We start from the raw sequence: 15,594 nt of genomic DNA on the forward strand, positions 1-15,594 counted from the left end.
TTCCAGGTTGGCCTCTAAGTACACTGGTTTAAGTCGTAGTGTGGAGATAGTTTGGTTTCGAGCATTGACCTTGACCACATAAATTTTGTCCGAGAGCCTCTCCATCACTAGAAATGGTCCCTCGTAGGCGGGTGATAGTTGTCCTCGTTGACCATCGGCTTTTATAAAAACATGAGTACAAGTAAGTAGATCTGGATGTTAAAATACCTTAGTATGCGTGTGGTGTGCTGTGTTTTTTGGTTTAAGGGACTGCATTGCTCGTTGTAATTCTTTTAGAAAGACTGGCTGGTTGATTGGAGTTTCTTCTGCGAGGAATATGTCTCTGGGTAGTCTGAGCGCTGTCCCATAGACCAGGTCGACAGCTGAAGCGTTTAAATCTTCTTTCACGACAGTGCGTAGGCCTAGAAGGACTGTTGGAAGTACCTCTGTACATTCCTGGTATTTGTGGCATTTGATGGCAGTTTTTAAAGACCTGTGCCACCTTTCAATCATCCCATTGTTTTGTGGATGGTATGTTGTTGTGCGGATGCGATGGATTTCAAACAGGTTGTTAAGTGCTCCAAATATTTGTGATTCAAATTGCACACCTCTGTCCGTGGTTATAGTAGTTGATGCGCCAAATCTTGCTGTACAGACTGAATAAAAGACGTTGGCTATCGTTTCGGCGGTGGTGTCCTGGACTAGAACTGCTTCGGGCCATCTAGTATGTCTGTCTATCATGGTGAGTCAGATCAGAATCTGTAGCCATTTGACATTGGGAGTGGTCCGACTAAGTCTAAGTGGACGTGGCGAAATCTTGCGTCGGGAATCGGTATTTTGTCGGGTTCCAACCTTGTATGTCGTTGTATTTTATTCCTTTGGAAAGCCATGCATGTCCTTATCCAATTGCGGGTGTCTTGATTTATCGTGGGCCAAACAAAACGCTTGGTGATCATTTTTCTTGTAGCTCTGATGCTTGGGTGTGAGGCCATGCACCATCTGTAGTATTCTTTTGCATAGTTCCTTGGGCACGTATGGGCGAACATCGTTCTGGCTTATGTCGCAGTAGAGTGTTTTGTTAGAGTCTTCGAAGCGTAATTTTTTGAGTTGAAGGGATGAAGTATTCGTCTGCAGTAACTGTTCAAGTTCTTGGTCCTCTTCTTGTGCTGAAGCCAGCTCTTCTGTGGATACAATGACCGGGAGTGTGATTGCTTCTAGCCTTGATAAAGCGTCTGCGACTACATTTTCTTGGCCCGAGATGTGGATAATCTGCGTTGTGAATTGAGCTATGTAGCTTAAGTGTAAATTGTCTTGGTGTGGCTTTATCCGAATGCGTAGACTAGAGGTTTATGATCGGTCTTGACCACTAGGCTTTTGACTATGTGGCGGAAAAATTTAAGACTGGAGTAAATGGATAGTAATTCGCGGTCGTAGGTGCTATACTTTTGTTGCGTAGTCGATAGCTTCTTGGAAAAGAATCCAATAGGCTGCCAGTTCCCATTCACTCGTTGTTCCAGGGCCGCTCCGATTGCTTTGTCTGAGGCGTCACACGTTAGCGTGAGTGGTGCGTCTTCTGTTGGATGTGAGAGTAGCGTGGTTTGAGTTAGTTGCAGTTTGACTTCTTTGAAGGCTTTCCTCGTTCCAGTTTATGGATCTGCGGTCTTTTTTCTTTGCTCCCTTTAGTAAAGCATGTAATGGTGCCTGAGTTTCGGCCGCGTGTGGGATGAACCTCCTGTAGAAATTAACGATTCCTAGGAACCTGCGCAGTTCAGTTCGATCCTTGGGCTTCTGGTAATTCCTCAAGGCTTCGCGTTGCGGTAATGGTTTTACGCCGTGCTGGTTTACTAGGTATCCGAGGTACTCGATCTCGGTCGTACCTAGAACAGACTTGGACAGATTAATTGTTAAGCCGTACTTACGTAGGCACTCCAGCACTTGTTTCAGATGAGAGCGGTGCTGTGTTTCATTATCGGATGCTACAATGATGTCGTCAACGTATCCGTAGCAGAAGGTCAATCCACGGAGTGCTGTGTCCAGGTAGCGTTGAAACGTCTAAGCGGCGTTCCTCAGTCCGAACGGCATCACCAGAAACTCGAAGACACCGAATGGCGTAGTTATGGCCGTCTTGGGTACGTCGTCGGGGACTACCGGAATTTGGTGGTAGGCCTTGGCCACGAGCTTTGTCGTGAAATCCTGGATTTGTGGTACTGGGTATCGGTCGGGTATGGTCGCTGCGTTTAGTCGGCGGTAGTCACTGCACGGTCGCCAATCGCCGTTTTTCTTTTGTACCATGTAGAGAGGGCTCGCCCATGGACTGGACGAGGGCCTGCAAACACCTTCGTTCATCATCGTATTGAACTCAGCTTTGGCGATACGGATATTGTTCGGGGGTTAGTCTCCTGGGACGTTCTGCGACTGGTTGGCCCTGCGTGATAATCCGGTGGATCACCTCATCTGCTGTGACTCTTTTTGGTGCTCGCGTAGTGTCTGCAAATTTGTTGAACAGATCATTGAACCTGCACATAGGTTGGATCGTGGAAAGAGCCTGTGCTTTGTTCGTGGTTATTCGCCTTTCAAGCGAAGTCTTCTTGTCTATCAGCCTTTGGTTTGCGAGGTCCACTAGCAGGCTATGGTGGCCCAGGAAATCGGCTCCTATTATAGCGTGTTTGATATCTGATGAGAAATGACCATATATAGGAGCGTCTTAATCCTAAGTTCAGTGTGAGGGTCTTTTCGCCGTATGTGTCAATGGTCGTACCGTTTGCGGCGTATAGTTTAAGTTCGTCCGGAGGGGTTCGTTTGGCAAACAATCTCCGCGGTACGACGGACACGTCTGCACCCGTGTCGATTAAAAAATGGGTTGCTGTTACCTTATCCATTATTGTTAATCGGCGGCTTTGGTGGGTGCCGGCGGTGGCCGCCTCTATTCCCGTCGGTTTCTTTAGTTTTCCGTCGATGGAAGCGGTGCTTTTCAATCGCAGGGTTTCTTGCAGCAGTGTGCCTGTGCGCCAAACTTCCTATGATAATGTACCTACGTTCACAACTCGGCCTTTGGATCGTAACGTACTGCGTCGTAGTCCGGATCTACTCCGTCGGCTGTGGCTGCGTTCACGTTCGCGGCTTCGTCGCAACTGCAGACTTAGAGCTTCCATCTGTTCCTTTAGTAGTCTCACTTTGTTGACCAATTTCTCGTTGTTCCGAGGACGGTTGCTGTTCAGTTACCTGACTATTCGTCGTTACCGCCATGATCTGGTTGGTCGCGTTGAATGCTTCCATAACCTTGTCGGCTAAAGCCGCCAATTGCAACAAGTCCTGGTCGGAAGTTGCCGCTAAAATTCCGCGCACGTTTTGCGGCATGTGCTTGAGGAAAAGAGTGCAAAGTACGTCGTTGCTAACTTGATCGCCGGATAGGTTCCTCATCCACTGGAGGAAATGTGATGGTTTTTCATCACCGAGTTCACGTTCGCGAAGCATTTTTCTGAGCTTTGACTCTGTTGTCTCGTCGAAGGTGGAAATGATTCTATTCTTCAGGGCCTCGTATCTACCCTCTTCGGGTGGTCTGCGGACTATATCCGAGACGAAGGACATGACCGACTGGTCCAGGTGCAGGACGGTGTAGCTATACTTCGTCTTATCGCAAGAAATTCTCGATATTTCGAAGGCCATCTCAATCTAGGTGAACCACAGGGTCGGATTGTCTCTCCAGAACGTAGGTATTTTCAGAGTCGACAGGGTGTTGGCGCTCATTCCCCCGATGCTCTCGAAGCCGCTGGTAGAAGACATCATGTAACGGTTTTCTATCGGCAGGTCCGGTGCATGTGCCGCCCCTTTTTCCTGTTCCGAGCTCGCTCTCGCCGGGGAGTGGTTGACCGGCATTCTCACGAATTTCACTCGCGCACATAAGGTCTCGTTTTTTTTTATCCCAGCTCCTCCACCACGCGCGATCACGTAGGGGTCACCAATGTGGCGGATTTACATGCACGTGAACTGAAACACGACGGTAATGGCGGAAAGGGGAATAACGACTCAAGCTATTATTTTATTACAATAAAAATAACTACTATTTATTGCGTAACAAAGAGAGAAGGGTAATACTGTTCACAGGATCAAATGAGGGAAAACCGCCACAGGTAAGTATTTCGCGTAACACTTATTAGAGAAGTGAACCGACCGGTTGAACTCGGTGACTCCCCACACAGCACACTTTATCCTGAGGATATCCTAAATTATCCCAAACAGACGAAAGCGATCCCACGGATATCTCAATGAGTAGCTCCCGGGATATCCTACAAAAATATCTTAAAATATCGTAAAATATCTTAAGATATCATATGATGTCCCATTAATATATTTCGATATCCCAAAAAAATATTTTAAAATATTATAAGATATTGTAAGATATGCTATAATATCTTACGATATCCTATTACATCCAAATAATATTCCATCATATCTTTTATCTCTACAATTAATTAATAGAGCGTAAATCAAGTGTAAAAGAAAAAGTGAATTATAATGTAATAAAAAAGTTACAAAAACGTTAATTAAATCTCTAAGAAACGTAAATTAAAACAGAACATAAAGAAAGCACACTTATCGAAACAATGTGGTATATATTAATAATACTAAAAAATAATTAAAAATGACATTAAAAATTTTTTTTGATTTTATACAAACAGAGCAAAAACAAACTTTTTAATAAGTTATTCCACATGCTATTTTGCACTCATATGTAAAAATGAAAAAACTAAAACTTTATATTTATTCATAAAAATATAAATTAATTATACATAATTTCATCCTTCTGATAACATATATTGTAATGATATGTATGCATAACAAATATGTATGCATAGACAAGAAGTGTTCATGGATTATCACGTGGCGTTAGAATGCGTACGGTCTTCGAAGTCAAGCAACGTCGGCGATGGTTGACACTTGGATAGGTGACCGTTTTTTCAGATATAGAGATTAAACATGCTTTAACGGGTACGACTGCAGTGACTTGGCTGAAACATGTTGTTATAGTCTTCTTCCTCTTACAAGATTAGCGTAAAAATAATTAAAATTTTTTATATTTTGCCAAGTTTTTTTCAATTCTTAGAAACTCCTAAAAATACTTAAAAATATTCAAAAATTTTCTAAATTAATCAAAATTTTTTATTTTTAAAGTTTTTCCGAGAAACGTTGCAATTCTTATAAAAAATCGGAATATTTATCAGAAATCCTGAAAAAAATTTTTTTAATTCTGACAAATTTTTTCATTAGGGTATATTACGATATCTCAGAAAATCCCTTGGATATCCTCTGGATATCGTTTGAGACATCTACAGGATGTCAAATCGGTGGACATTTGTGCATCCCTTGGATATCCCTTGGATATCGCAGACGGTCCATGGATATCTAACAATATTGCGATATCCCAAAATGACATCCCAGGGACATCCCTAAGATAAAGTGTGCTATGTGGGTCGACTCCTGTGTCGTTAAGCGGAAGGGAGATTCGATCTTCTTCTTCTTTCTTCTTCCTGTCCGCGCGGCCTTGGCATGCAAGCCGCATGCGCGCAGAGCTCTCATTGGTCGGCCGCAGTGCTGGCAACTTAATAGAATGTTTGTCCAGCACGTGCTGCCACAGTACGTATACTAACGACATCTGCATACGTCGAATCATCACTGTTCTAGTTCCACATAGAAATTGGTATCCAATGGATGTCCAATGGACGTCCATTAAACCTCCATAGATCCATGGGACGTCTATGTCCATGGCGGAAGTCAGATGGACGTCCATTAGAGGTCTAGTAAATTTCCATAGCACCATTGGAAGTTTACCTCTATGGCGGAAGTTAGATAGACATCCATTAGGGATCCAGTAAACTTCCATGGCTCCATTGAAGGTTTACCTCCATGGCGGAAGTTAGACAGACGTCCATTAAAGATCCAGTAAACGTCCATGGCTCCATTGGAGGTTTACCTCCATGGTGGAAGTTAGATAGACATCCATTAGGGATCCACTAAACTTCCATAGCTCTATGGAACATTATTTCCATGATGGAAGTTAGACAGACGTTCATTAAGGATCCATTAAACTTCCATAGCTCTATGGAACATTTACTTCCATGATGGAAGTTAGATAAACATCCATTAGGTATCCATTAAACTTTCATAGCTGTATGGAACATTTATTTTTATAGAAGTTATCTAAACAACACGCTTGTCAGAATGAAAACTTTAAGAGAACTTTTTTAAGAAAACATTTAGATATCTTGGAAATGATGTCAAAATGGTAACATTTATCAGAGACGTCTACTAAGAGCGGTCTTTGAGATATCTCATTGAAGAATTTCATTTAAGTTTCTTGAAAATGTTATCCTTTATTATTAACCCAGACAGCACATGTAGATTATGAGAACGATAATAGGATATTGCGAAAGTATATTGCAATATTTGTATAATATTAGAGATACGTCTGTGATATGGCGAGTATATACTCATAACGTACTATGTCCGCGTTGCCTTATCCCATAGAATTTCGCTGGCAGTTTATGAGAATATACCGAATATATCTTAAGAATGTTATACGTATGTCTAAAGTATATCTTCAGTATATTCACAATATGTCTACAGTATGTTCACATTATATGGGCTCATGCATAATGAGAGGAATAAGGAACAAGGAATTAAACATACAGAATTAGCAAGAAGAAATAAGAAGAGGAATTAATCATTTCGCACATCAGGAAGCTATCGCAAAAAATGAAGCGTAATATCTGTTGAATACGCTGGGGTGCTTTGGGAAATTATGCTCAGATAATTGTAGGTTATAACCTAAATAATATATGTATATATACAATATATATATATATATATTATTATAGTTTACGTTACTATATTATATCTTATGTACATACCAGAGTTATCTGGGCGTAATTCCTGAGAAAACCACGTTGTCCGTGAGTTCGTGTTCGCACGTTCACACCCTACACTTCACCACGTGTCTGCATCACACGGCAGACGAAAATGCGTAACGTTACAGATCATAAATAGCGTTGACATTCACTTTCGATATTACGCGGATATTTTGGAAATATGTGATAGATATACATGAGATATATCATAGGATATTTTACGGATGTTTTGAGTATATTAGATATAATCTCAGTATATTCAGTAGGAATTGCGAAGTTCAGTCGCTATATTCTAAGTTTATCTTGAGGATATATCAAAATGACATTCTACTGAGACGTTATATGAATGTTTTACGTATATTCGGTATGATCACAGTACATTACGTATGAGAGTATAATATTCGTACGATATCTGGTGCTGTCTGGGTAAGGTTATGGAAAAAGATAAATTTAACAATGAAATTAATAAGTAAATAAATTAATGCTATTTATTTTTAATCTGTTTTAAAAAATTTAATTGCTTTTATAAAAAATAATATAATTGGGTCAATTTATAATATATAGGTATATGTAGACAATAACAAGTACCCATATCGATGAGTCAACCCAGATAGCAAGGTGTCGTCTAATTGACGGCATTTTTTGGTCATTTTATGACGAACCAGACGTCATAATGTCGAGATAAAATGACGTCTAAATGTCTAAAACTGACGTACATTTGTCTCATCTTAACGATGTCATATATTGACGTCAAAAATACGTCATTATTTTCATATTATTGACGTCATTTTCAAGAAGCTGGTATCGTACATTTGACGGTATTTTATTGTTATTTTTATGACAAAACATAAGTTTTTAGATTACATTTAATAAAGACGACATTTTAACGTCATTTTTATGACTATCCCAGGTAGTAAAAGCCGTTATTTTGACGTTTTAGAAAATATTTCGGGTACATGTCCTATATATGCAATACTTGCATTATGAAAATATCGAAATAACATAATTATAATGTAAAAAAAATCTACGTTGTTTCTCAACAAGCATCGCGACCCACCACACCATAGTCACATTTGGAATTGCCTAACTTCCGTGGTCACCCATCCAACTCTGAACCGCCGTCGACGTTGCTTGACTTCGAAGATCGTACGCTACTTAGCACTTTGTGATGATCCATGAACACTTGATGATCATGAATACATATTTGTTATAGATTAGTTCAATAGATGCGAGAAACATGAAACTTGTAGTTAACTAATATTTTTAATAAATATAAATTTACAGTTTTTTTCCTGATTTTTACATATGCGAAATAACATGGGGAATAACTTATAAAAATATGTTTTTGCTCTGTTCTTTTGATAAAGCTAAATTATACCTCAGACAGAACGCAATATTTATAAAATATTTATAATATTTATTTAAATATTTTATAAATATTCATCCAAATATTTTATAAATATTTTTGTGGTCTTAGATTTGACAAATCATAAAGATTAATTATAAATATTATACAAATATTTATGAAATATTTATAAATATTTACAAAATATTACTTATACAAATCTTTATCTTTTATTTAGCATATTATTATATAAAATATTATATAAAATATTTAGTCTATATTTTAATATGTTGAATAAAGATTTTTTTCTTCGTATATATAAAATATGTGTAAAATATTTATATAATATTTTGAAAAAATAAATATTAATAAATATTAATAAATATTTATCATAAATATTATGTGCTGTCTCGGATGATTCTAAAACATTGATAGGATTAATTATATAAAATATTATATTAATTTTAATAATATTGTTTATTAACCAATTTTTAAATAATGATTAATAGTTATAAGTAGCAAAGTGTCGTCCACTAGACCTCAATAATTCGTCATTTGAGGTCAAATCGTCAATTATTACAAAGAATTATAGTTAACGTCAGAAATTAGTCACTAATAAAACCTTATTAATACGTCGTAAAATGATCAATTAACTGACGTTATTAATTAGTCAAGAATATGACGTCAGAAATACGTTGTAGGATGGATAAATGACTGACGTAATTAATAGGTCAAAAAATGACGTTACTATTACGTTTTAATTTGGTAACATGACGTCTGCGACCTTAAATGACGAATTATTGACGTCGTATTAACGTCACCTTGCTACCTGGGAAATTGGCATAGCAGATAGAGTACAAGGTTTGTAATCCTAAGATCCCGGGTTTAAAACCTACCAGAGGAAAGTAAGAATAAAATAAAATAATATAATTTAAATTTAATTAATTAATAAAAATTTATCCTAAATTTAGTATGTACTGTTGATAAAAATAATTTAAAAGAAATAAAATTTTTATTTTAAAATTTTATTTTGTCAATCATCTATCGAGGCTCCATGAAGCTTCTACTAATGATCCACGAAACGTCTGTCAGTCATCCATCGAGGCTCCGTGAAGCCTCTATTAATAATCCATACAACGTCTAATAAACCTCTTTGACGACCTCATGTAACTTGGTGTTTGGTGGGATGTTTCAAGTGCAAGCATCGCGGACATTTTGCTATCTCAGAGCTGTCTCAGAAATATTTTGAAACGTTTCTGAAATGATTTACTTTTCACTTGAAACATTTCTGAAATATCTCTAAAAGGTTTCTGTGCTATATAATAGATGCACTACACGCAGAAAAAAGATTCATTACCAAAGCTAAAATTTTTAGCCATGAAAGATGTGTCTTTAAGACACAATAATAAATATCACGTAGGCCCCGAGAGCTCACTACGATAGCATAGGTTGATCCGTTTTCTGTCACCGTGGTCTGCTTTATGTAGCTTGTGAAGTGTGAATTGCATTACGAGAAAGGTGCTGCCTGCTTCACATAGTGACGATCCGCGAACAATATATGTGCTGGATTATTTCATAAGAAAGTTTTCAAAGATAACTCAACTGAAAGTTTTCAAGATAGCGTGTGTGAAAGATGTAGAAAATAACTCAACTGAAAAATTTATTAAATTATTTTATGTGAATGGTTTTGAAAGTAACTCAATTGAAAAGTCTGTAAAAATATGTCAAATAAAATGTTTTAGGGATAACTCAACTAAAAGTTTCAAATTTATTGCATGTGAAAGATTTTAGAAAAAACTCTTTTGAAAGTTTTTTAAATTGTTTCATGTGAAAGTTTTCAGAAATAATTAAACGGAAAGGTCTGTAAAAATATTTCATACGGAAGGTTTCAGAAATATTTTTGTTGAAACATTTCAAATGACATATTACAGAATTCTTTCAGAATCGTTGCACATGAACTGTGAAAGGTTGAAACCTTTCTGAAAGCTTTCTGAAACAATCTGTGCTATATGGGTTACAAGATAACAAGTTTAAGTTATATCTTAAAAAAATATATTAAAACTAAATTACTTTTAAGTTTGTGTTGAATAAAACATACCTATCATGTTCCATGTGTGCATTTGGTCTGTGCGCATGTGCAGTGTGCGCATTTGGTCTGTGTCTATTTCCCACTGTGTCCGTTTCGCTCTGTGCGCATTTGGTCTGTGTCCGTTTGTTACTGTGTCCGTTTCGCACTGTGTCCGTTTGTTACTGTATCCATTTTGCACTGTTTCCGTTTATTACTGTGTCCGTTTGGTCCGTGCCCGTTTGTTACTGTGTCCGTTTTACTCAGCCTGCTGTGTCCGTTTATTACTGTGCGCATCTGGAACGCTCCCAAGTTAATTATAAACATTTTATTATATTTTATTTATTTTATGAAGTAATGCTTTTTTGAAATTAACTGTTAATTTATTTTAATTTTAATTTAACTTTTCACTAATTGTTAGTTGTTTCTCAAAATTATGAGAGCAGTAGACAACATAGTATTTCAAAGAATTTTGTAAATGTCTCTGATTTATTATTATCTACCGCAATAAAATATAAAATAATTCCGTTAAATTTTCCTTAAATTAGAGTAAAATTTGAAATATCATGTTGTTCCATTACCATGATTTTCAAAATAAATTCTAAAAAATATTTTGTGTAACTTTAATATTGAATGAAAATTTTATTGTGTCCCCTTAGGGTTTACAATCTCTACAATTAACTTATTACTATCTTACAAACTATCTTATCTCTAACTTATTCTATAGCCTTAGGTGCTTCGGCCTCTACTGCCTCCACACCCCGCCCTTCTATACACACACACACACCGCCTTTTTTGTGGACTTCCGTTTCCTCTGCCCTTCTATCATTTACTATTCCCTACATCCGTACCACCATCGCCCCTCTCTATGCCTTCCCTCTCTCTCATCAAATCTCTAATCCAACTTCCTCCCTCCCCCTCTGACCCCAGAATCCTTCCTACCACCTCCTGCCAACTGTCTCTCTCCCTACCCCAATCTCTACACTCCTCCTATACATGCTCCCACGTCTCTACGCTATTTCCACATAATCTATACTTTTTCCTCTCCTCGTCCTCCCAGTATCTACTACCTCTCATCTCGTTACCTAATCTGCATCTTATAATTCTTTTCCACCTACTCTCTCCCCACCCCTTTCTCAGGTATCCTGGTATGCCTTCCTCCTTTACGTATTTGTACCACTTATTATATTCCGAACCTAGAATTCTTTTCCTTCTTTCTTCTCTCTGCATCTGCTTTTCCTTCTCAAAAATCGCCTCAGCACTATCCTCCTCTTTTTTCACATCTAGATCTTCCAAATTCCCCCCCCCCCTGTCCAGCCAAAAGTTCCTTCTCTCCTCCTCCCATCCACTTCCTACCTTTCCTGACTTGTCCCTCAGCTTTATCTCTTCCAAACACTTTCTTGCTAGCTCACTACCTCCTCCCTCCTCCAACCTTTTTTCATATTTCCACGCCCTTCTTCCCGCTTTCCCTCTTAATTTATCCCTTAGCATCTCCTCTCTAACCATGTATCCCGGCGTGTGCCAATCCAAGCCCATCACCCATCTCAAATATCTCTCCTCTAACCTCTCCAGACTGTCTCTCTCCTTCCATCCCCATATCTCCACCCCGTACCCCATAACCGTCCATACCAGCCTGTCAAACAACCATAACCTCCTTCCCCATCACCTCCATACCTTCTCTTCCCAATTCCCCAAATCTGACCCATCACTGCCGCCGCCCTTCTTACTCTACCCTTTATCTGTGCTTCTTGTCCTCCATTCTTCTGTAACACATATCCTAGATAACAATACTCCTTCACCTCTTCTATCCTATTCCCTTTCCACCACCAACTTCTCTTACTCTCCCTACCTCCTCCTTTTCTAAACCTCATCATCTTCGACTTCTTTGCATTCAACACTAAATTCTTTTCATCTAAGTACCTTTCTAGCCTTTCCAACATACTTCTCATCTGATCTTCATCATCTGCTATTACTGCCAAGTCATCTGCATATGCCAACGTACACACCCTCTCCCCTCTCACCTTCACTCCTCCCCACTTGACCCTCCCCATAACTTCTTCTAAGTCTGAGATTAACATATTAAAAAGTAATGGGCTAAGTGGACACCCCTGTCTAACCCCCCTCCCTGTCCAAAACTCTTCACCCGTCTCGTCTGCTACTCTAACTCTACTTTTCGTTCCTCTTAAAACCACTTCTACTCTCGTTATCAAACCTTCTCTAATCCCCCTATCCGTCATCGTCCTTATCAGAATACCTCTATCGACCGAATCAAAGGCTGCCTTTAGATCTACAAATAGCGCAACTAATTTCCCACCTTTCTTGTCTATACTTCTATTTACTAAGTAGTTCAATACGTAAATGTTGTCCAATGTCCCTCTCTTGCTCCTAAATCCCGCCTGATTTTCTGGCATTATACTTTTCTCCTCAATCTCCTTTTCCAACCTCTCTGCTAAAATCTTCGCATACACCTTATACAGCGTAGGCATTAATGTTATTCCCCTATACTCACTCACCTGCTTCCCCTCCCCTTTCTTCGGCACCACTACCCCTTCCTTCCATTTTTCTGGCCACTCTTCCCCCTTCCATATTCTATTTAAAAACTTCACCATCCACTCCTCAATCCTTCCACCCCCCATCTCCACACCTCATTCGGAATTCCATCTAATCTACCTGCTTTTCCTACTTTTAAATTATTCACCACCCTTCTCACTTCCTCCTTGCTAATTATCTGTTCTTTCTCACTCTCACAGCTTTCTCTACCTATTCTCTCCCCTCCTCTAACTACTCTTGCCTCTACTCCAGCTAACAAACACATAAAGTATTCTTTCCATTCTCCCATTCCAATCCTTTCATTCACCATTTTTTTCTTCTTCCTATCTTTATTTACTATCTCCCATACTTTACTCTCATTTCTAGCTTCCTCTGCCTTTTTCTCCCACCTCCTATTCTCCTTCTCTTTCTTCCTTTCACATATCTCCCTAAATTCTCTTTTCCTTTCTATGTATTCACACCTATCCTCTAACCCCTCCTCCACCTCCTTAAATCCCTCCTCACCCTTCTCTTCAACTCCCTACATTCCTCATCCCACCAGCCCTTTCCTCCTCTCCTACCTATCTTTCTCTCCCTCTCTGTCTTTCCCATTGCCTCCTTGATTTTACCCAACATCCCATCCCACTCCTCATTCACCTTCTGTTCAAACTCCTCCTCCATCCCTCCTTCTATTATCCCTCTAAACCTTTCTCTACCCTCTTCATCCCCCTTATCACCCTACCTTTCCCCTTTTTATTTGCATCTCTATCGTCACTCTTCACCTCCGCCGCTACTGGGAAATGATCCGAATCTATCCTATCTACTACTTTCATTTTTTCTATTCTCTCTTTCGCCTCTCCATCTACTAGAATATAGTCTATTACTGTGCTCCCTCTTCCCCCTACATACGTATACTCCCCTTCTTCATCTCCCACCATCCTGCCATTTAAGATTTCCCATCCACATTCTTCTATCAATTCTAACAGCTTTCTACCCTCCTTATCTACCTTACTATCCTTAGACCTTGTCCTAACCTGATTTTCTCCTGCCTCACTATCCAACTCTTCTCCCCCTCCTCCTTCTCTACCAGTTCTTGCATTAAAATCCCCCCCAATAATCACCTTCTTATCCCCCTCCTTTGATTCCATAACCTGTTTTAATATTTGCATTGCCCCTTCTCTTCTTTCTTTCTTTATATATACTCCTACTATTCTCCAGCTTTCCCTCCCTATTTTTATTTTCACCGACATTAAACCTTCGCCTAACTCTACTATTTTACGTCCTTTATCACCTAACTCCTTTCTTATCCCTACAATCATTCCTCCCATCGCCCTACCTTTTCTATTTTTCCTACTCGCTTTTTGTACCCCCCACTCATAGCCCTTTGGTACCCTGTCTCTTATCTTTTCCCACCCTTTTTCGTCCGCCCATGTCTCCAATAAGAACATCACATCCCACTCTTTTAAATCATCCCAAAACTCTTTATCTTTATTACTTAACCCTGCCACATTCCAGAAAGCCATTTTCACTTCTTTACTCTCCTCCGACCTCTCCTCTTCTAACTTACCCCTCACAATCTTCCTACATTCCCTCCCCCCCCCTTCCTCTCTCCTCAGCTCACCTTTCTCATTTCTCAGGACCTCCTCTTCCTCACCCCACTTCCACCAACTGTCTCCTATTCTAATCCTCCCATATTCTAATCATACCTTCATACCCTTCTCTTCTTCTACTCTAGCTATCCTTTCTAACCTCCATCTCATTTTCCTTTCCTTCCAAATCCAGTCTTCCATAATTCTTTCTTCCCTCCTCTTCAGGATCTTCTTCTTACTCCACACCTCTTTCCTCTGTTCTTCACTCTCTAGCGTCACCCAAACCAACTCTTTCCCTTTTTTTATTTCCCTCTCCTATTCTCCTCTCACTATCACTTCAGCTCCTATCTCTTTGAACACCCTCTCCACCGCCTCCTTCCTATTCCCATCCTTAACCTCTATCCCCTTAATTAGCAAATTCTTCCTTCTATCCTCTCTTTCCTTCATCTCTAATCTCCTCTCTATTTCTCTGACCCTTCTCTCACATACACTATTTCCTCCTACCTCTATCTTCTCCATCCTTTTCTTTAACTCTTCCTGTGTTTCTAATAACTCTTTCCTTTCTCTTTCCCATCTAAATTCTCTCTCCTTAAAATCCTTAATTTCCTTTTTTAAAGTCTCTAGTTCTTCTCTAATCTTTCTTCTCTGCTCCTCCATAATTTCCTTCAACTCCTCTTTCATTTCTACTTTAACTAACCTTAAACTCCCTACAATCTCCTCTTTCCAATCTCTTAATTTTCTATCCCATTCATTCTCATCCTCTCCCGCCGGCGATCTAGCTACTCTCTTACTTCCCCTAACACTATTCATTGAAGTACAACTATCACTTCTATCTCGACTCATACTTCCTATCGCGTTTGTCTCTGCAATGAATCCGCCTTAACTCTCCTCTACCTCCCCACTCTATCACCAGGCGGCGCGCTCGCCTCCTAATCTCCCGCACGCCCGTCTTATCTCTACCTATTCTCCGCTTCAACTCTGTTATTACCCGGCTTCCCTACACTAATTACTACGCTAATTCGCTCTTATCCTAAATTCCTACCCTTCACTATCCACCCACACACTCTTCTCTCTCACCTCCAACTACACACCACTATCTTAACCTCCCCTACTCTCTCTTTCACCTCTTTTTACACTCAAATACCAGCACCGCATATACACACGTCTAACTCACTCTGGCCC

The 15,594-nt window shown here is 39.3% G+C and overlaps 2 protein-coding genes across 2 annotated transcripts in view; one reads left to right on the forward strand and one right to left on the reverse strand.

The window, feature by feature from the left end:
* LOC118644709 overlaps positions 1-15,594 on the forward strand; it is a 159,994-nt gene that overhangs the window by 131,041 nt on the left and 13,359 nt on the right. The window lies entirely within an intron of this gene.
* Positions 14,728-15,255, reverse strand: LOC118644655 (uncharacterized protein PF11_0207-like). Its single transcript, XM_036283645.1, has one exon. It carries the CDS (start codon positions 15,253-15,255, stop codon positions 14,728-14,730), a length of 528 nt encoding a protein of 175 aa, XP_036139538.1.

Source organism: Monomorium pharaonis, chromosome 3, assembly GCF_013373865.1.
Source record: "Monomorium pharaonis isolate MP-MQ-018 chromosome 3, ASM1337386v2, whole genome shotgun sequence".
In the NCBI taxonomy this organism is placed as follows: domain Eukaryota; kingdom Metazoa; phylum Arthropoda; class Insecta; order Hymenoptera; family Formicidae; genus Monomorium; species Monomorium pharaonis.